Source organism: Octodon degus, unplaced genomic scaffold (assembly GCF_000260255.1).
Source record: "Octodon degus isolate 3935 unplaced genomic scaffold, OctDeg1.0 scaffold00001, whole genome shotgun sequence".
Lineage (NCBI taxonomy): Eukaryota > Metazoa > Chordata > Mammalia > Rodentia > Octodontidae > Octodon > Octodon degus.
In genome coordinates, this window is record NW_004524577.1 from 9,878,614 (window position 1) to 9,898,971 (window position 20,358).

The following is a 20,358-nucleotide window of genomic DNA, read 5'->3' on the forward strand; positions in this document are numbered from 1 at the left end:
TCGGGCCTGGGCTAGGACTGGATCTCTCAGTAGTTTTTAATGTCCTTCCTAGTTGAGTCTTTTTTAGGAAAACCATTTCATTCCTGTGTTGGGAATTCATGACTTCTGTCACTTTCCTAAGTGCCTCTTTTTTTAAAAAAAAAATGTGTGTCTGCTCTGGATTAATAGTTCCTTCATTATAGTCATGGTCTCTTTAATTATTTGTGAAATTGTTTCTATTTTGTTTTATTTTTAGAGGCTCATTTACCTGCTTTGTTACTTCTCCTTCTCCTTTTCAGAATGTTCACCTGGGTGGCTTTTGATTTCTTCCACGTCTGGGGTTGCGTCTTACTTTGGTGTTCTTTTTTTTTTTTTTTTCTTTGTTTGGTTTTTCTGTGTTGATGCTTGTAAATTGCTTAGGTAGGTAGGTTTATTACTAGCATTGAGATTTCTTGAAGTGACTGCTTTTCAGAGGTGTCTTCTAGGCATGCCTGCCTCTTGGCCTTTGAGTCAGTCCCAGGATCTTGCCCCCTTGGTTTACTAGGGATGAGAGGTCCCAGCCTGTCTGGCCTGGCACCCAGTTCTTCGTTACTAGATTGTAGCATTATTTGTGTTCCTCAGACAGTCTAGGTGCTGGCATGCAAAGAAAATCAGCTAATCGTAGTGACTGTGTCAGCTTGAGTAAAGCAGTACACTTGGCAGTACCAGTAGCATTGAGCACAGACCGAAAAGTGACAAATTGGAAAGTGACAAATTGTAATAACTAATAATTTGCTACATTTCACTCTATGTACCAGATTTAAAGTTATCAGACCATGGATATAGCTCAGCAGCTCAGCACGTATCTTGTAGTGGCAAGTCCTGAGTTCGATTCTCAGTACAAAAAAAAAAAAAGATGCGTAGTTATATAATAAGAGCTAAGACAGATCAGAAGATTAGCAGTAAATAGGAGCTCAATAGAGCAGTTTTACCCTAATGGGAGAAAATTAAAAGAAAGAAGAGGAAAAACCAGAAAAATAAAAGAAAGAAAGATTAGAAGTAAGACTAAAAGACAGAGAAAGATTACCCAAGCTTCAGGAAACCGGTGAAGAAGACAGGAGGGGGAAAGAGAGAATGAGATGAGGAACCACACCAGGTGAACTATAGGCAGGGTTCCTTCACAAGGAAAAGAAGCAATAGGAGGGGAAAAAACCCTGTAAATAAAAATAAAACAAAACAAAAAGCAAAGGAAAAAGAAAAAAAGAAGGAATGTCTATGATATTTTCTTTTTTTTCCCCAGGGGGTGCCAGGGATCAGACATTTGCCAGGTAGGCACTTATGCCGCTGAACTGTATCCCTGGCCCCCATCCCTGTGATTTTAAGCCCGTGTTTATCTTCTGGGGTCTATAGTTTGTGGCAGTGTCTGATTCAAGGTGTAACTCTGCTCTTGCTAGGAGACTTGGGGGGCAGTCAGAGGCCAGGTTGGTGCTGGATAATCCCAGCGAGTGAGCAGTAAGATTAGGGGGGTAGTGCGGGTTCTGAAAATTTCAAATCCATGCAAATTGAGCAAAACTGATGTGTGCGTGTAGGCTGAGCTTTGAATGCTTGAGGTGGCTTTCACCAGCTTGTCCACAGGTCCCTGACCACAGACAGCTCCTGTGATTGTCCGTCACCCAGGCACTGTGGGAGTTTAACACTGGAGTCCTGAGACGAAGCCAGCCATGGCTGCTCCGAGACCCAGGCTTGGCGGGCCCCTCCCTGAAATGGTGTCTGCCCACACGTGCTTTGCAGAGGACACAGCCGTCCTTTGGGGTCACGCCCTACCCACCGCTCCATTCCGCTGGTGTGTTTCCCGGGACGCCTGTAGGGTCACCTGCTTTCACTGCGTTCGCTGTGGATTCAGTCTGCCTTTCTCGCACCGTGAGCCAGGACTGGGGAGACAGTGCAGGCTTCCCTTCCTTCTGCTGTGCTGTGTTCTTTAGCTTCTTTCCCTTGGCTCTGTCCCGGACCCCAGTGGCCCGCTTCGCTGCTACTTTCCTCCCTAAGTTACTCTTTCTCAGTGTCCCTATCCAAGTGTTGGGGCGGCTGATTGGCTGCTGCTCACCACGCCCCCATCTTCCCAGCCACTCTCTGGCCCAGCGTCCCTCTCGTTACTCAGATTCTGTGCACGCTTAACTGTTTGCTGTGTGACAGATCTTTTACATGTTGCTGTCCTTATAGTCCCTTACATTTTGTTTGTCTCATTGTGTTCCTCTCTATTTTGTTGGTGCCTACACCAGTGTAATTTTCTTCATTCTTCACCTTGGCCTCACCTGGAGGCCAAAACTGGAGACACATGCTTGGAAGTCTGAGTGCCCAGCATGGCTTTTTTATTCATGCACCCAGTATACTGGATGACTGTAGTGGGGCTGCACAGCCAGCGATAAATGGCACAAAGAGCCTGGAAAGAGGAGAGCTGGGCACTGTGGAAACTTCAAAAAACGGGATTTGACTCTTAAAATTTCAAGTTAAACTGGGTGGAATGGTACACACCTGTAATCTCAGCACCCTGGGAGGCTGAGGTGGTAGTTTTAAAAAAAGAAAAACATTTAAGTTAAAAAAAAAGTTAAAATCTGAATGATAAGTGGTTTTTTTAAGTCATTGGCTGTAGGGATAAGAATTTTTTTCTATTTATTATTATTATTATTATTACTTTTGTGCAGGGTCTTACTATGCAGCTTGGTCTCCTAGTGATCCTCCTGTTTTCAGCCTCCCCAGCCCTGACATTACAGGCCCGCGCCACTACGCCCAGACTCGATTGGCTCAGTGTGCCCGGGGGTGGGGCCAATGCGGCATGTGGTATGGGAGATCGAACCCAGGTCCCTGCCCTTGCCTAAGCAGGCGCTTAGTCCACTGAGCTATCTTGCTGGCCTTTTTTCTATCTTAAATTCTGGCTCTGAAGTCACTGTCCATGTGGTTTTTAGTAAATCCCTTGACTTGTGCCGCTCAGGGTTTTGAAGCTGAGCTGTACAATCGCAGCCAGTGGAGAGGGCCTGTGGGTCTCTGCGTCGCGATTACCCTTCTCTCTCTTGAGTGTCTCCAACCCTGGTTCACGTTTATTTCCAGATGACACTGCAGATTATGCCGAGAGGTACATGGAGGAAAATGAGGGCTACTTAGAAGGCCATGATTTCGCCTCAGCCAGCGGTCCCCGGATCAGAAAGCATTTTCCGGAGACTTGGATTTGGCTAGACACGCACATGGGGTAAACAGTTACATAAACTTGGTCCATGTGCATTTTGCTTTATTGTATGTTTTAAGTAAAGTTTGCACTCTGTTTAATGCTTAAGTACAAATATAGTGTAATGAAAAACTCAGTCAGCCAGGAAGTTTTTGTTAGAATCGTGTTGACTAAATCTAGTTACACTATTTAATAAACTCACAGCAGCTTGTAGCTGCAGAGTATCCTCAAGGAAAAGGGAGTGTTTTAAAAAAGGATGATTCTAATTTCCTTAACGTCTCATGGTTGCAGAAAAATGGCTGCGTGTACACCTGTGGCCGTGAGAGGGGAATGTCCCCGCCACTCAGGGCCTGTGGGTGGGGTGGCTGGTGGAAAGCGGCCCTCTGAGGAGCCAGTGAGTGCCGGGGGAGGGGGCGTGTGGGAGGAGCTCAGCCTGGCCAGCCGCCCTGGGCCCTGGCAGCTCCCCCTGAGCCGTGGAGTTCAGATGGCTGAGGGCGCAGCTCAGGACGTGCTCAGATGTGTGAGCTCTGGGCTCAATCCCCAGTACTGAAAACAAAGGCAAAAAATAAAACTTGGAAATCTAGATAGTATCTTATAGTCAGACTTTACAGAATATTTTAAACCAGACATGAATCAAATCTCAGACAACCACTACTAAAAAAAAGTCAGCATTGTCAGAGATAGAGAAAAAAATTAAAGTTTAGAAATATTTTGGGGCCAGGGCTGTAGCTCAGCAGCACAGTACCTGCCTGGCAAGCATGAGGTCCTGACTTCACTTCCCTTTCCAAAAAGAAAAAGAAATGCATATTTTTTCTCCGTTCAAAATTTATGAAAATACAGTGGTCATTCTGCAGATATAAACCATTGTAGAAAGATTTTAAGGAAAAAGGATATTATTATGACTTAGTTTATGGAACTTGGAATCTACTTCTTTGTGCTAAAATACTCTTAAATTTAGACATATAAATGATATAAAGAATTAAAATTCTTCTCAAAAGGTTGGTTATATTGATCTCTCTTGAAATGTGTTCATTCTTGGTTTTGTGACTTCTATGTTTGTGTTCCCTTCAGATCCAAAATTTACCAAGAGTTTGAAGTTACTGTGCCAGATTCCATCACTTCCTGGGTGGCTACTGCCTTTGTGATCTCTGAAGACCTCGGGCTTGGCCTCACAGCGGCTCCTGTGGAGGTAGCCTTCTGAGGGCTTCACCTTAATGTCGCAGTACCGCAGCGGAGGATTTCAGCTACTCAGTAGAGTTTTAAAAAATGATTGCTTGTGATGATAGCGTAGTTTAAAGATTTGCCGGCTTTGCCTTTCTGCTTTCCTTCCGTGTGAATTTTAGAGTGTCAGCTGTGTTCGGTTACTTGGTGTGCTAGGCCCCCGCTGAGATTTGGGTGGAAAAGCTTATTATCAGGCTCATCTAGCAACTTCCAGTGGTGGGAAAAGGGAAAGAGTGTCTCCATGTGTCCCTCAAGGGTGAGCAGAGCTTTTCAAGATGTCCCCTAGTGTGTAGGGTTCCTTTATACCTCTGTGGTCAAATCGTTTTTTAAAAAAAATCATTTTTTTCCTAGTTACTAAGAGGAGTAAAAATGAGGATGTGTAGCTCACACCAACGTGGTCAGTCCTGATGCATGGTATCTGAAGCCTCTTATGTGTAACAGTCTGCTACCCCAAGTCCCAAAATGAAATTCATGCATACATGCCTACCTACATGGTTTCAAAAAATTAATATGATGTCTTAAGTGAAGTACTAAGGAGAAATAACAGGAGAGCAATATGTGGTGACATAAGAGGTATTTCAGGATGTAAGTCGTCAGGAAGCTTCCGGGTTACGCTGGGCTGGCCACGCTGCATGGAATGGTTGTGAATGCAGTTTATGTGCATGTGTCTAATTCGGCACCTCAAAGCCCACTGCTGGTGGTGGTGTAGATTTCTGAGATAGTGAGCAACTTTTGGTAAAGTTACATACAAACCAAGGTGCAATGTTCTTTTGATCTACAAAATTTTATCTGTGAAAAATTCGTTGCATGTTGAATAATGCTTTGGATTTTTATATAAATTGGAATTGTCTTCTAAACTCAGAGGATTTTAAATAGGTACTTACCCATGCAAATGCCTGCGTTCAGGAATCATGCAGAACACGAGGCAGTTCTTCACTGATTTGGATTCCTGAGCATGGTATAACTTCACCACCAGGTGCCAGTAACACCCTCCCATATTTGTGACAGTCCAAGACACCTTCATGAATGTCCAAATAAGTCTTGGGGAAGTTATTGCCACCAATGGTACCATTGGCTTAAACCAGTCCAGGTTAGCTGCAGAGCTAGAGGATGGGTTGAGTATGAGAAATGGATCACCAAGGAGGAGGGGTGTGTGTGTGTGTGTGTGTGTGTGTGTGCACATGTCAGTATGGAAGAGATCTCCAAACTTTAGTTTTTCTTGTTGTAAAATAAAATAGGACAGTAGCACCTTTATATGGTTGTGATGATTAAGTGATGCAATTTATGATATACTTAGTTCCTGGTAGGTGGTTAGTAATGTGTGGTGGTTATTATGTTGGATAACGCAGGTTAGTTCAGTTTGCTGTCGTTTGTTTGGGGCCACTTGTTGCATGCTTCCTGTCAGCAGATGAGGAGCCCTGAGTAGGTGCACTTACCAGCTCTGGGGACTTTGTGAGGGTCGCTTTAATTATGTGTAACGTGAAGCATTTTGGCTAGATAAAAATCTGCACTCACTGTATTCTTTCCAGCTCCAAGCCTTCCAACCATTCTTCATTTTTTTGAATCTTCCCTACTCTGTTATCAGAGGTGAAGAATTTGCTGTGGAAGTAACCATATTCAATTATTTGAAAGATGCGGCTGAGGTAATATATTCAAGATTTTGTCGATTGTTTACACTTCAGGAGAGGACATGAAATATTTGGGCATCTAAGCATGCTACAAAAAATATTTTGAGAAGCAGATGAAAAAATAAGTTGAAAAACAGTTTGTAAAGTACAAGAGCTAGAAATTGCTACTTTATGAGACCAGCAAGTTGGCACGTTTTAGGATGAACGTCTGAGCGACACTCTTCTTGGGATAAGTTTTGCAGAAGTTTTTTTTTTTTTTTTTAATGTATTTGGCTCAGGGTCTCACTATGCAGCTTGGACTCGTAGTGATCCTCCTGCTTTCAGCCTCCCCAGCACTGGGTCTACTGGCATGGGTCACCACACCCAGTCTCTGTAGCTGGCTCAGTGCGCCTGTGGGCAGGGCTGGTGCAGTCATGCCAGGGATCGAACTTCAGTCCCTGCGCTTGCCTAGGCAGGGCTTAGTCTGTCGAGCTATCTCATGGGCCCTTTGTGGAGACTCTTACTGGAGGTGGAAACACATACCCTGTTTGCCTTATGCTTTTCTAATGGGGCTGGGGTTTCCTGGGATGTCATGGTGTAATAACTTTTTTGTAACAACCTGATTACTCTTTGGCATAAGGAGAGAACTTAATGATAGAAAGGACTAGAATTGAAGCTAAAGAGTTTCTTTCCCCAGTTATATAGAGGTGGGAGGGGAAGGCGTAGGAAATAAATGAAGGTTTTCTTGATACCCCTTCATTATCTCCTTAGCTGAATATTTGTCTCATCTTTTCTGATTTTGAGTCTTACAAATTTAATGTGATAAGACTATACTTTAGCAAAGAACATTTATTATCACAAAATCTTGGTACTTTTTCTTCTAGGTTAAGGTAATCATTGAAGAAAGTGACAGATTTGATATTCTAACGACTTCAAAGGAAATCAGCGCCACAGGACACCAGCAGGAGGTTCTAGTTCCCAGCGAAGATGGCGCAACTGCTGTTTTCCCTGTCAGGCCCACACATCTGGGAGAGATCCCGATCACAGTCAGAGCCATCTCACCCCTGGCTTCTGATGCTGTCACCCGGAGGATTTTAGTAAAGGTAAATATTTGGAGTCTTAAATAAAATGGAAATATGTAATTGAAAATCAAACAAGCTATTTTTTCTCTCAGTTAAATTTGTTGGCAAACCTAGTAGGTCATCTCCTCAGTCCTCTTGGTTATGCCTAATTGTTCTCCCATCTGTGTATAAAAACATGACACATGTGCTTTAGAAGTTCTCCTTTACAAACAGAAGCAGAAACGCAGCTATCAAGTCTCTTTTACATCTACACGCTGTGTGATTTGGATCTTGTTGAATCATGGTTAGGCTGATCAGTAGCCTGGGAATTTTGGAGTTCCTCAGTGCAGGGTGTAGAGATTTTGTAGACTTCTGGGAAGTATTAAAAAAGAAAACTCAGCGTTGTGGGTGAGGGCTTGAGTCTGGGCTCACATAGCCCTGGGTTTGAACTCTGCTGTATTAAATGTAAATTGGAGTATGATACATCTTCTCTTGGATAACAATGAAATCTGCCTCAGAAGAGTTCCCCATCTCATTTGATCATCTCCTTTGTCATTTCCTCTGCTATTTCATGAAATGTTTTGTCTAATTACATAAATTTGAAGTCAGAATCAAGACATTCTAGGTACACATCTAGCTATTCTCAAACTACAGATACAGTAGACCCAGTGTCTGTCTTTATGTCCACACACAGTTCTCTGTAAAGAAGCTGAGACCATGCTAATTTTGTCGTTGTTTTTTTTTTTTTTTTAATAGGCTGAAGGAATAGAAAAGTCATATTCACAGGCTGTCTTGTTAGACCTGACTAAAAAAGCAACGACTGTGGAAACTTTGGGTTTCTCGTTTCCCCCCGACACGGTCAGCGGCAGCGAACGAGTCCAGATCACCGCGGTGGGTAAGCGAGCATCTCCGTTTGTTGCTCAGCTATTTACAGGTGTATCTTCTTATTTATTACTAATGAGAAGAGATTATGCCAGCTGTTGATTGTAATAGAATAGGGAGTTTTGCCCCTGGGGTTCTGCATTTCTTATGGTGGTTCTGATAAACAAGGCTGAGAATGGCTGCCTGGAGCAGTTCTTCGTGAGGACACAGAGACCATCCCAGCAGGAAGCTGCCCACCAATTTGGTCACTTTTCCTAGAACCTATCAGGAGCTTAAAACTTCTTTTGAATTAAACATCACTGAAGTCAGTCCTCCAGAGAAATGCACCAGCAGGACGTGTGCGGGGGAGGCTTATAATGAGGGATGTGCTCATGTCCTCATGGAGGCCGGGCGGCCCCACGAGGGCCAGCTGCCCGCTGCAGGGCCAGGCCATGTGCTGAGGTGCTAGGCGTGCTGAGGAGCTAGGCGTGCTGAGGAGCTAGGCGTGCTGAGGTGCTAGGCGTGCTGAGGAGCTAGGCGTGCTGAGGTGCTAGGCGTGGGGCCCCGCCCCGGAGCTGGGGGAGCCGTGGTGTGGACCCCAGATGTGGTGTTCAGATCTCAGTGTGAGCCGGGAAGAAGGGCAGGCATCATCCTTCTGTGTGCGGCTGCCCTCCCTGGCTTGGTGAGGTCTGTCCCTTCGCTTTCATTAGACCAGGGACTCAGATACTTAGCTCTTCTGGAACCTGTGAAGACACGTCCAGAAAAAGCATCCGTCGGGTTCATTGGAGCACTTTGTGGCCTACTCAAGCTGACATGGAAAATTAGCTGTCACAACAGTTTTTTTTAAAAAAATAGAATTGTACTTTACAAATAACTGGAGAAGATTTAATTAATGACATCAATAAGATATTAAGACCTATGGACTATACAGAGTTTCTTTCAATTTTAATTTTTATTAATGTGCACTGGCAGCACATGGTGACTGCGTGTGTTGCATATTCGGTGCATTTCAGTCTCACCTGTGTGACATGCAGTGCTTTTCACGCTCGTCGCGAAGAAACAGTCCTACATGAGGACTTTGTGGGAGCCCGACAGTAATCTTTAAAAGGAATTAATTAAGCTTTCTGTTTATTGGAATTCTGCTTAAGTGTATCTCTGCCAGCATTGGGAGCTGGGGGTACGGTGCTTACACAAGTGTACACACACACGCGCGCGCGTGCACACACACACACACGCACACTCCAATAGACACGCGTGTAGACACACAAAAATCCTTGAAAATTAAATGATACCACTACTTGTTAAATAAGAAGGAGTTCTATCTATGGTCATTAAAATAAATTTGAGATTTAATATTTATGCTTAATATAAAGAATAGATTTTTTTAAAATCAAAAAATCTTTTATTTATTTGCTTGGTGTAGGGTTTCCCTACTTGGCTGACTTGTAGTGCTCCTCCGGTTTCAGCCTCCCCAGCACTAGGATTACAGGAGTGCGCCACCACACCTGGTTGGGGGCTGGCCTGGTGCTCTCAGCGTTTTGGGGCTGGTACAGCGTGTGGTCCCTGGGATGGAGCCTAGGTCCTTGCCCTTGCCAGGCAGGGCGCTGAGACTGCTGAGCTATCTTGCCAGCCTATTTCTATATGTTCTTAAACCTATTTTGAAACCCAGAGTGTATAAATTTTTCTTTGGCTTTTTGAGATTTTAATGTATGGCTCATTTTGAATATTAAAAATGTGACCTGCAGAGGCACTGAGGGGGCCTGTTAGCATCTGAAGTCGGAGGCGTGCTGGTGGGCTGCAGCCTGTGTGTGAGGAAGAGGGCTTCCTTCGTCTCTTGTAGAAATTATTCCTAGGATCAGGTTTTCAGGAGGTATTTGGACTTGCCATTGTATACATTTTCAAAATAAACTACATAGAAGGATATTATTCTTATAGTGTAACAGGAGGAGGGTTAAAATCGGGAGCTCGGCCTCCATACATCTTAATTTTTTACTTATTTCCTTGACTCATGGTATTAGAGTGTGCACAGAAGAGTCTCTTAAGCATGTGTTTTATAATGACAACCTTTGAAAAATATTCCTTTATTTTATTTTATTTTTTTTTTTTTTCCGTATTTTAGGGAAGGGTCTACAGGGTGTTCAGGGTCTCACTACTAGATTGGTCCCGTAGTGATCCTCCTGTTTATAGCCTCCCAAGAGCTGGGATTACTGGTGTGTGCCACCATGCCCAGTTTTAATCAATGTCTCAGTGAGCCCCAGGGGTGGGGCGGGCACGGCAGGTCCAGGGGTCGAACCCCAGCCCCTCCGCCTCCTTACAGATGCTTTCAACCACCGAGCTATTTGGCCGGCCCTGAAAAACATTCCTAATCATGTGTGGTACTGACTCATTGAAAACTTGTGTTTGCTGCCTTACTGTTGCCCAGTGGAGCCCATTACCAAGTGCTACCATTCCTGCAGTTTTAAGAACTACCATTTCTCAAGACTGGGCATGATGGTGCACACCTGTAATCCCAGCTCTTGGGAGGCTATAAACAGGCGGATCACCATGAGTTTGATCTAGTAGTGAGACTGTACACCCTATAGACCCTTCCCTAAAATACCCAAAAAAAAAAAAAAAAAAAAAAAGACCATATGAAGACATGGGGAGAGATCACACAGAAGCCAAGGATGGGCCTGGGAAGAAACCTTGATGTCAGGCTTCCAGCCTCCAAAATTGTGAGAAGAGAAATTTTGTGTTTTCAGCCTCTGGTTCTTGGTCACGGGAGCTCTAGCAAACCAAGATGCATGCCTTTTTAGTACATGGTAGCATGTGAATATTTCAAAAGTAAATATTAAATATAAAATAAAAATTTAGAAATGTTGGAAAATAATGATTCACCTCTAAAAGACATTTAAAAGTGAACTATGCATCTTAAGAAAACCAAAAACAAACAAAGAAGTACCATTTCTTAGCTGGCGAAATAGTTCAGAGCACTAAGCGCCTGCTTAGGCAAGCGCAGGGCCTGCGGTTTATCTCTAGCACCACAAGCTGCACCAGCCCTGCCCCTTGGGCTCGCAGAACTGGCCACCAACACAGTGCGGGCATGGCGTATGCCTGTAATTCCAGCACTGGGGAGGCTGAAAGCAGGAAGGTCACTGTGAGTCTGAGCTGTGTACTGAGACCTTGTACCAAATACATTAAAAAAGAAATACTGTTTCTCAACGATTTGTAGCATGTTAGTAAGAAATCAATATATAGTTAATGTTGACGTGAAAAACACATTGCTTTCCTATATGAGAATCATGATTCCTAATAATCTATGCTTGACTTTTTTTTTTCAAGATTTAAAGGAAAATATTTTACCTAATGTGTATATGTCATATCTTCAACTGGGCTAAAAGTCTTCTGATTTCCTACATGTTTTCACGTTCAGTACTGTGGCACTGTTCCTTTTTGGCCCTGTAACCTGGTGTAAAGTTTCTGCTACGCTCCTGTCTGGCATGAGACATATTTCTTCTGTACAGACTGGAGGACGCCGCCACTGGCAGGTGAGTTGTGCCTCGCTTCTCCCCAGTGACCGGAATGTCTTGTGCTCCCAGGCGACGTCCTCGGTCCTTCCATCAGCGGCTTAGCCTCACTGATTCAAATGCCTTACGGCTGCGGGGAACAGAACATGATAAATTTTGCTCCAAATATCTACATTTTGGATTATCTGATGAAAAAGAAACAGCTGACAAGTAACATAAAAGAAAAAGCCCTTTCGTTTATGAGGCAAGGTAAGCATTTTTTTTTTTTTTTTGGATTTTTTTTTTTTAAGGTAAGCATTTAAAAGTATGTTTTTATTTGTACAAAAAGGTCTGTTTTGCTTTGAGGCAGGGCTCACCCGAGGTGTGCATTATTTCAGAATAGAAGGGTTTGTCTAAGTAGGCGGTGGGGGCTCCGTGGTGCTGAAAGGTACCAGCCGTCAGTGCCCTGAGCCTGCTGGGGTGCCTGGCTCGTGCTGGCTCCCAGAGCCGCTGCGTCCTAACGAGGGATCTGAAATGAGAGCTAGAAACCTGAAGGAACGAGCGACCACCTGTTCACTGCACGTTTGGGGAGTATCTCGAGTGCCAGGCTCGGCTCTGTGCCGAACACAGAGGAGGTCGAGCCTTTCCCCTCAAAGAGTTCATTGTCAGTGAAAAGACAGCGGTGTGTGCTGGGGCCTTCTGCATGCAGGTAAGACGCCAGCCAGTGGGGCTCAGAGAGACGTTTGTGTGACAGACCCGCAGGCACCTCGGAAAATGCAGAGGAGAGAGCTTGGTGGTCCAAGACCCGGCCTGGCATATGCGAGGACCCGGGCTTATTCCTCAGTGCTGCATGCTGCGGCAGCCCTGAAACTGGGTGTGGTGGTGTGTGCCTGTGTCCCAGCAATGGGGAGGCTGAGACGGGAGGATCACTACAAGTCCGAGCTGTGTAGCAAGATCCTGTATGAAATAAATAAAAAAATGATTAAAGAAGTAAAATGCTACCCTGGTGGTGACTGTACCCCCCTCCCTGAGAGGTGCAGGCTGACTCAGATGCCAGAACTGCTAGCCACTTGCTAGTAGCAGCAGTTAGCTGTCTGTGTCAGGTGTGTTCTGGTTGTGCCACACGTACTGTCCCAGTGCTCACAGCGAGTGTGAGCACGACGCCGTCTCGTGGAGCTGAGGTGTGGAAGCGGGCCGAGTCTGTCTGGCCCTGTGAGCTGTTGCATACTCTGTCCATCTAACTCATGAGGGCTCGAAGGCGTATATGACATGATTGCAGAAGTCAGCCGGTGTAGCTTACGGGCGCCACTCTTTAATTCCTAAGGTTTTGAAGATTGTTTCAAGTGAATGGTTATGTGCCAGAGGTGTGAGCTGTTCTGCTCAGTTTCCACAGAATTAGACAGCTTGTGTATTTCTGCTCTTTTTTTTTTTTCCAGAACTGGGTATTGAACTCAGACCCTTGGGCTTGCTAGGCAGTATGCTTATTGTACTGAGCCATCTCCCCGGCCCCAGAATTAGACAGCTTGGGACGGATACTATTTTGGTGGGGGCCTCTCTTCTGGGTTTTCTCCTTGTACAGATACCTGTTTCTCCTAAGCTGAAACCTGTTGATAATAGTAATTAGCAACCAGCCCTGCCTAGAAACCTCACACGTGCTTCATTTCATTCTCATGAAAACTGTAGGAGGCGGGTGTTCTTTTTTCCTCTCTCAGCTGAGGGACTTGCGGCCTGGAGGGTGAGTGACCCACTCTGGGAGCCGACTGCTCCATGTGAGTCTGGCTTCTTCCACGGGACGCTGCAGACTTACTCCAGGGTGTGGCTTCCTGCGTTGTGGCTGTATGAGATTTAAAAACTCTTTTCTCCTAAGTTAAGAAACTTCTTTATACGAGTTTATATTATTATATGTAAACATACAAATGCAATTTAATTTTATTCATATTAGTTATCTGTTGATCTTTTTAAAATTTATTTGGTATAGGTTCTTGCTGTGTAGCTCGTAGTGACCCTCTTGTCTCAGCCTCCCCATCAATGGGATCATAGGCATGCGCCACCATTTCTGGCTTCAGGGGCTGGCACGGTGCACTCGTGGTTCCCGGGGCTGGCATAGCATGTAGTACCCGGGATCGAGCCTGGGCCCTTGCTCTTGTCTGGCTGGCGCTTAGACTGCTGAGCTAGCTCCCCAGATCTGTCTGTTCATCTTATATGTGGCAAATGCCTTCTTTTACTTTTGCTTTTAGGAGGTCTTGCTATGTTGCCTAGATTGGACTTGAACTCCTGGGCTGAAATGATCCTTTTGCTCAGGCTCTGGATTAGCTGGGACTATGAACACGTACCACCCTGCCTATTCTGATTTTTTTAAAACCTCACATGTAGTGCATTTTACTATAAAGAGTTTAAAATCTTTTTAGTCAAATCTGGTTTTGTCACATGGGTGCTTAGAAACCCTTTCTCCATGTTAGAGAGTAAGTAATGCCTGTTGTTCATGGAGAGCTTGCCCAGTGAGAGGCACTATACTAAAGGTTTTTCTTTTTTCTTTTCTTTTTCTTTTTTTTGCGGTACCGGGGATTGAACTCAGGACCCTGTGCTTGCCAGGCAAGTACTTATTCTACTGAGCTATCTCCCCAGTCCTTAAAGGTTTTTCATATATCACATGTAATAGTAGAAAGAGATCTATGGGTCATTTGAAGACGGTGGCATTAGAAGCAGATCTTGTCTGATCTTCACTTACTGCCTAGCAGTCACGTAATTGAGCAGTAGTGTTTGTGTCCTCTGGGTTCTAGACTGGAACTGGTTGGCAGAAGTGGCATCTGCTGGTTGACGTGGGAGTCACTGCAGCTAATGCCACAGAGGACCTTTAACCATTTATGACACGTAATTAATGATGAATGAAAGTTGGTGACTGTACTATGATGCTTCATTTATAGACATAATCTAATGAATGCTCCTTGCTAATTGTCTTATCACTTTAAATGCTTGTATGCTTTTGACTGTAGATCTTAAAGATCACTGTAAGACAGTATCTTTTGTATAATCATAATTTTATTTTTATTCCATTTTTTGGGGGGGTTCTAGGGGTGGGACCTGTTTTAGCACATCAGCATTGCCCTTCCTCTATTGCGGGCCTGAGAATAGAAAGTATTTCTACCTTCTTTTTTGTCCTTAAGCTTTTCTATGCCATAATTAGTAGTTTTTTAAGGCAGCAAAAAATTCTAGATGAGTAAGGATGGAAACCGCTGTGGGACGTTAAAGTTGTCCAACCCTGCCTTTACTTTGCTTGCTTTTGAAGGGTGGTGGTATAGTCAGTGCAGTAGTAGCCTCTTGGGTTTCATTTGGGATATGACAGTTCGTATTTTCTGCTTTCTTCTTGAAAAGTACTGGTATTTTACGTTTCCTGTGACACCTAATGTAAAGAATTCTCAACACCAAGAGGCGATGTCTTTTTCCCTTCTCTACCCGTGTTTCCCCAGTATGAAGTCATTATTAGATACTTTCATTAGTGGCACAGATTCCACTGAATGCAAGCTTTTGTGTCCTCAGGTTATCAGAGAGAACTACTGTATCAGAGGGATGATGGCTCTTTCAGTGCTTTTGGAAATAGTGATCCTTCTGGGAGCACTTGGTAAGTGTTTCTGACGGGTACTTCTGGATTGTGGAGTGGGCTTTCACTGGGTCATTGTAGCCACAGAGTGGACAGACATGGCACTGTGTGTAGTATTGGCAGCTGCTCTTCTCACAGTGTGGGCTTAAAAGATACTTATTTACTTAGTTTTGATTTTTTTGAGACAAGGCCTCACTTTGTAGCTGGCCTTGAACTCACTGTGTGACCCAGGCTGGCCTTGAACTTGTGGCAGTCCTCCTGCCTCAGCCTTCCATGTATTGGGATTACAGGCATGTGCCACCACACCTGTCAAAAGATAACTTTTTAAAACTTGATTTTTTTAAAAAAGCATGGTTTGGAAACAACACATGAAGTGATTTTTGGTTAGAAAATGCATATCATAATTCTTTCGTTAGGGGCCGGAGAGATGGCTCAGTGGAATAAGTGCTTCCCTGGCAAGTGCAAGGGCCTGAGTTCAATCCCCGGTTCCGAAAAAAAAAAAAAAAAAAGTATTCATAATTTTTCTGTTTGTGGGAGAAGCAGTGATTAAAAATATGTCATGATAATGGTGGAGTTGCTGAGGAAAACTGGTTGGGGTTAATTTCTGACATGGTTAGGGCAAGGGTTTTATTAATGTGGTCTGTGTGGTCTCTTTAAAGTTGCATTATCTAACAAACAGTGTTGGAATTAAGTAGCAAACATGCGGAGTTCTGTCCTGATTGGAGGCTCTGTGTAGCTACCATCTTCACTTTCACCTTCCAGAGTCAGATTGACCAAAAGTGGCAGTCAGCTTTCCATTACCGTGGAGTTCCAAAGATGCTCAACTTATAAAGAGAAAGCTTGCCCTGAGATCCCGGCCTGGGCCGCTGGCCCCTGGCCCCTGGAGGCCTGCAGTGAGGCAGGAGCTGAGGCAGAGCAGACTGCAGAACCTCATGCCAGAAAGCACCGGAGGCGGAGAGAAGTCAGGGTCCCTGAGCACCTCCTGGGACCCATCCGGTGGTCTGAGGCCTTCCCGCAGGCCGACCCGCAGAGGCCCCCCACCTCCCAGCAGCGCTGTTCTGTGTACCTCAGGGCAGTTAGGATCCGAGCGGGAGTACAAACTATACCTACCAGTCCAGACCAGGAGGGCTGGGGCCCCCAGCGCCTCCTCAGTCCTAGCAGCGTGTGACCCATGGCTTGTTTCTGGCCCGTGCTTGCCGTGTCAGGCGGGTCAGCAGAGCCTGCAGTCTGTGCCTGGAGCCAGCATCTGCCTTTTCAGCAGGGGGCTCCAGCGCACAGCCCTGAAAGCCACGACTGCAGGATCTGGCACTGGCCTTTGGTGCTTTGGGCTCGCTTTGTCCTAGTCAGCAGTGCTCTTGTGGCTGTGCCTCACTCCAAGGGGCCCAGCCCTGACTCCTCTGCATAATCAAAGAAAACGAGCACTGCGTATTGTTGAGGGCCAGTGTTTACCGCACTAAACCTTTTATGAGAACACATCCGCTTCAGATTTTCTCATGTCAGCAGTCAGTATGGATTGCTAAACAGATTTCTTCGTTTCTTTGCTTGACATTCTTTCCATCATCCTGTATGTTCTACATCAGGCTGGTGAACGTTTTCCTGTAAAGGTCAGACACTAAATGCAGCAGACAAACTGAACCAGAAAGAATCTAAGTTGCATAACCTACCTTCTTTCCCTCCTCCCTCCTTCCCTCGTCTATCTTTTTTCCTCTTTTCATCGCTTTTCTCCATTTGGAAATCATTGCTGGGTGTTGGCGGTGGGTTAGGGGTTAGTGCCCAAATGAGCACGCGGGCCAATTCGGCCCACACCGTGCGGTCCTGTGGGACACAGAAACGTCCATTTTCCTCACGTGAAGCCCTGCAGTGTGCGCAGCCTCATCTGTGCCTCGGGCTGAGCAGGAAGTGTGTGGGGTCTCCTTCAGCCACGTTGGAAAGCCTACAGATGAGCAGCCTTGGGCAATTTATTTAACTCTTGGAGCATCACATTTCCTGTCTGTAAGAGAATGGGGCTTAGATGATTTCTAACTTCCTGCCTTGCCTGAGCGCCTAGCCAGGCTCGGGTGGCACCAGACCACCTGCCAGGCCGGCTGCCGGGTTGCAGTCCAGACTCTACCTGTGGTGAGTTTTCTGATGGGGAAATTTTCGCTTGGTGTCAATTTGGAGTGTATTTTATAATGAGTATTTTATGTATTTCTCTCCCTTTCACCAAGGTTGTCAGCTTTTGTTTTACGATGTTTCCTTGAAGCCGATCCTTACATAGACATTGATCAGAATGTGCTACACAAAACGTATAGCTGGCTGAAAGGACACCAGAAATCCAGTGGTGAATTTTGGGAGCCAGGAAGAGTGATCCATAGTGAACTTCAGGGTGGCAGTAAAGGTCCAGTGATGCTCACAGCCTATATTGTGACTTCTCTCCTGGGATACAGAAAATATCAGGTACTGTTATGGTGAGAGGAAGGATGAGTTTTCAGAGTTGGAGAACGGTATCGAGTAGTTTCTTCAGAAATGGCTGCCAATCAAAAGTGCTGCAGGTCCGTCTTGCCTGGAATATGGACTTTGATGAGGCCAGAATGGTGCCGCACATTTATCTGAACAGCGAGGGCTGAAAGGGTTTGGGAGAAACCAGCTCTGTAGAGCGAACTTGGGCTGATGAAAGAAAAAGGGTAAAAGCAAAAATGAAAGCGCACACCCCATTGGGGCTGTCCTGGAAACTCGGGGTTTCTCTGATGGCCGCTCCTCTCTTACGCTGTCCACTTCTCACGGGAGCTCGCGAGAAATTCTGCATACCGGGGTCCTCGCGTTGCCCTGGGAGCTTGTGATTGATAGGCCGCGCTGATCCCCTGCCCCCACCAGCTTTGCCACACCCTGTATCCCTTGGCAAGGATGTGTTTCTTCAAGTTGAGGTGTATTTTTATTTTTTATTTTTATTTTTTATTTATTTATTTTTAATTTTTCCATAATTTTATTGATAAACAAATAGCAATGAGATAGTTTCAAATCAAATTGGTAGGACAGTTTCAATAATTAACACATTGCATACATTCTTCCTACTGGTTAATTGCTGTACAAGATGTGGACATAATATCCTATTTACAAACACCATTAGAACAAATCACTCTATACATTAAGAGAATGTAACTATATATCTATCCTAACCACTTTGAATACACAGATCCAAAATGGACATATATCTGTGTACCCTTTTTTTGTTAAGTTCCATTATTTGAATTTTATAGGTGTGTAAACTCAGCAAAATATTCTAAAAGAGTCCAATAGCCCATAATAGTATTGGGTCTTCCGCTTGACTAGCAATTTATTTTTTTTTTTAACATTTCAAAGGTATCTTAGAACAATTGCAGTGTCTTCCTAATTCAGTGCAAAGTTTTTGCACTCTCTGCAAAGCCAGTTACCTGGGCCTCGGTGCGGAGGTAAAGATGAGTGTCTGTGGGAAGTTACACCCACGACCCCCACGTCCTCCAGAGCTGTCCGTGTCTGGTATCCTACTGTGTACCTTGGCTGTGTGTCCCAGGGCCAGCCTCCAGCCATCTCCTGCTCTTTAGCTAGCCCAGTACTGGCTCACAGAAGGTGAACTTTTCTCTAAATTTAGAGTTTGAATGTCAGAGATTAAAGATGAGAAACTTTTTTCTAAAGCTAATTTTCTGCTTTCATTGGAGTTAATGGTACCTAATGGGATAAAAAATGGCAAAATCTATACTTTTATTCTTTATTCTATCTGAAGAACGGGCTCTTTCATTATATCTGAAAAATAGTATGGCTTTCAAAATGCATGGCAGTTCTTTATCAGTGTGTATTGTTAATTTCTATTGCGAAGGGCTAGGTCGGTGCTTATCAGACACTGAAATTACTTTTTGAGAGTTTTTTTTTTTTTTTTTATACAGGAATCGAACCCAGCACCTTGTGCTTGCTGGGCAGGTGCTTTTGCTGCTGAGCCATCTCCCTGGCCCTATTCTTTTTTTTTTTTTTTTTTTGTGGTACCAGGGATTGAACTCAGGATCTTTCACTTGCCAGGCAAGCACTTACTCTACTGAGTTATCTCCCTGACCCCATTATTTTTTGAATGAGTGTTTAGAGTATCTTTTATTTTAATCTGAGCTCATGGGTTATTTTGAGTAATAAAATATGTATCTTTTTCTTTCAAGCCTAATATTGATGTGCGAGACTCTGTCAACTTTTTGGAGTCTGAGTTCAGTCGAGGAATCTTTGACAACTACACTCTAGCTCTTGTCACGTATGCACTGTCCTCAGTGGGCAGTCCTAAGGCCAAGGAGGCTCTGGTGGAGCTCAACCGGCGTGCAGAGGAGGAAGGTAAGGGAGGCCGGCAGGGGCTGCTGGGCTCTTCAGGGACACGCGTGAGCAGGGATGAGGTTGCGCGTAGCCCAGCTTTGGAAGGAGCTGAGAAATGGGTGTGGGTGGAGATCAGGAGTGGTGAGGGGCTCTGATGCCTGAGCTCCCCAGGGGTCTTGTCCAGAAGTGCTGCCTAGGAGTCCCTTCCTTGAAGGTGTATCCCACTCCATGTAGCAAGTCTGAGTTTCTCATGCATTTGGACTCAAGAGTCGTTTGGGCTCCCTGGGACCCCGGGTCCTGGAGGACGTGGGTTCTGGTTCTGCTTCTGCAACTTGTGTTAGTGAGCTTCAGTTTCCCTGTCAAGCAGAATAGCGCCTATGTTAGAGTAGCTGTGAGAATTGAGTAAGATCACATGCAGAAGCTGCCTTGTGGCAAGCACTCAAAAATAGGATCAAAGTGTAAATACCAAAAAGTTCTGCTACCAAATATGGTAGGTCATATGTGTGCATCTTTTGGGGGGGGGCTGGGAACTGCTTTTGTGTTATAAAAGGGCAAAAAGCATGGGTATAGCTGTTCCCAAAGTATCTCCGTAAAGGTCCAGGGGGTGTGTGTGGGTGTGGGTGTGGGTGTGAGACAGAGAAAGGCTTTAGATGATGTCTTCTGATTCAGAGTTTTGTTCATTCAAAAGGGGTGATTGTAGAGAGTGCTTGGAGGCGTGAAGTTATTGGAAGTATTATATTAATATTAACGGGAATGTAGACAGGATCCTTATCCATATCCCTTGCTGAAGACTGGATGGTGACTGCAGAAGCCGAGGTGATCCTTGGCATTGTGGGACATCATGTTGTGTCCAGACACCATCCAAGTCCTGGGATGCCACCTGGGATGGTGGTTTGGGGCCAGAGCAGGAGTGTGTCCCGGAAGGTTGGTGACTTGGCAGGAGAGGAGTGCTGGGCGTTTTGCACTTCTTTGTCAGCTTTCAGACAGTGGAAATAGGAGCAGTGTCCCAGAACGTGAGAGCTGGGTCGTGGTTGTGGCAGAG

General features: G+C 44.9%; 1 protein-coding gene across 1 annotated transcript in view; it reads left to right on the plus strand.

Moving 5' to 3' along the window:
- Cd109 (CD109 molecule) overlaps positions 1–20,358 on the plus strand; it is a 183,234-nt gene that overhangs the window by 147,099 nt on the left and 15,777 nt on the right. The window contains exons 20-28 of the mRNA XM_023710578.1: positions 3,064–3,202; positions 4,250–4,367; positions 5,929–6,042; positions 6,891–7,109; positions 7,824–7,962; positions 11,507–11,683; positions 14,951–15,032; positions 17,219–17,447; positions 19,172–19,337. Coding sequence (XP_023566346.1) covers positions 3,064–3,202; positions 4,250–4,367; positions 5,929–6,042; positions 6,891–7,109; positions 7,824–7,962; positions 11,507–11,683; positions 14,951–15,032; positions 17,219–17,447; positions 19,172–19,337 — 1,383 coding nt within the window. The remainder of the gene's footprint in view (positions 1–3,063; positions 3,203–4,249; positions 4,368–5,928; positions 6,043–6,890; positions 7,110–7,823; positions 7,963–11,506; positions 11,684–14,950; positions 15,033–17,218; positions 17,448–19,171; positions 19,338–20,358) is intronic.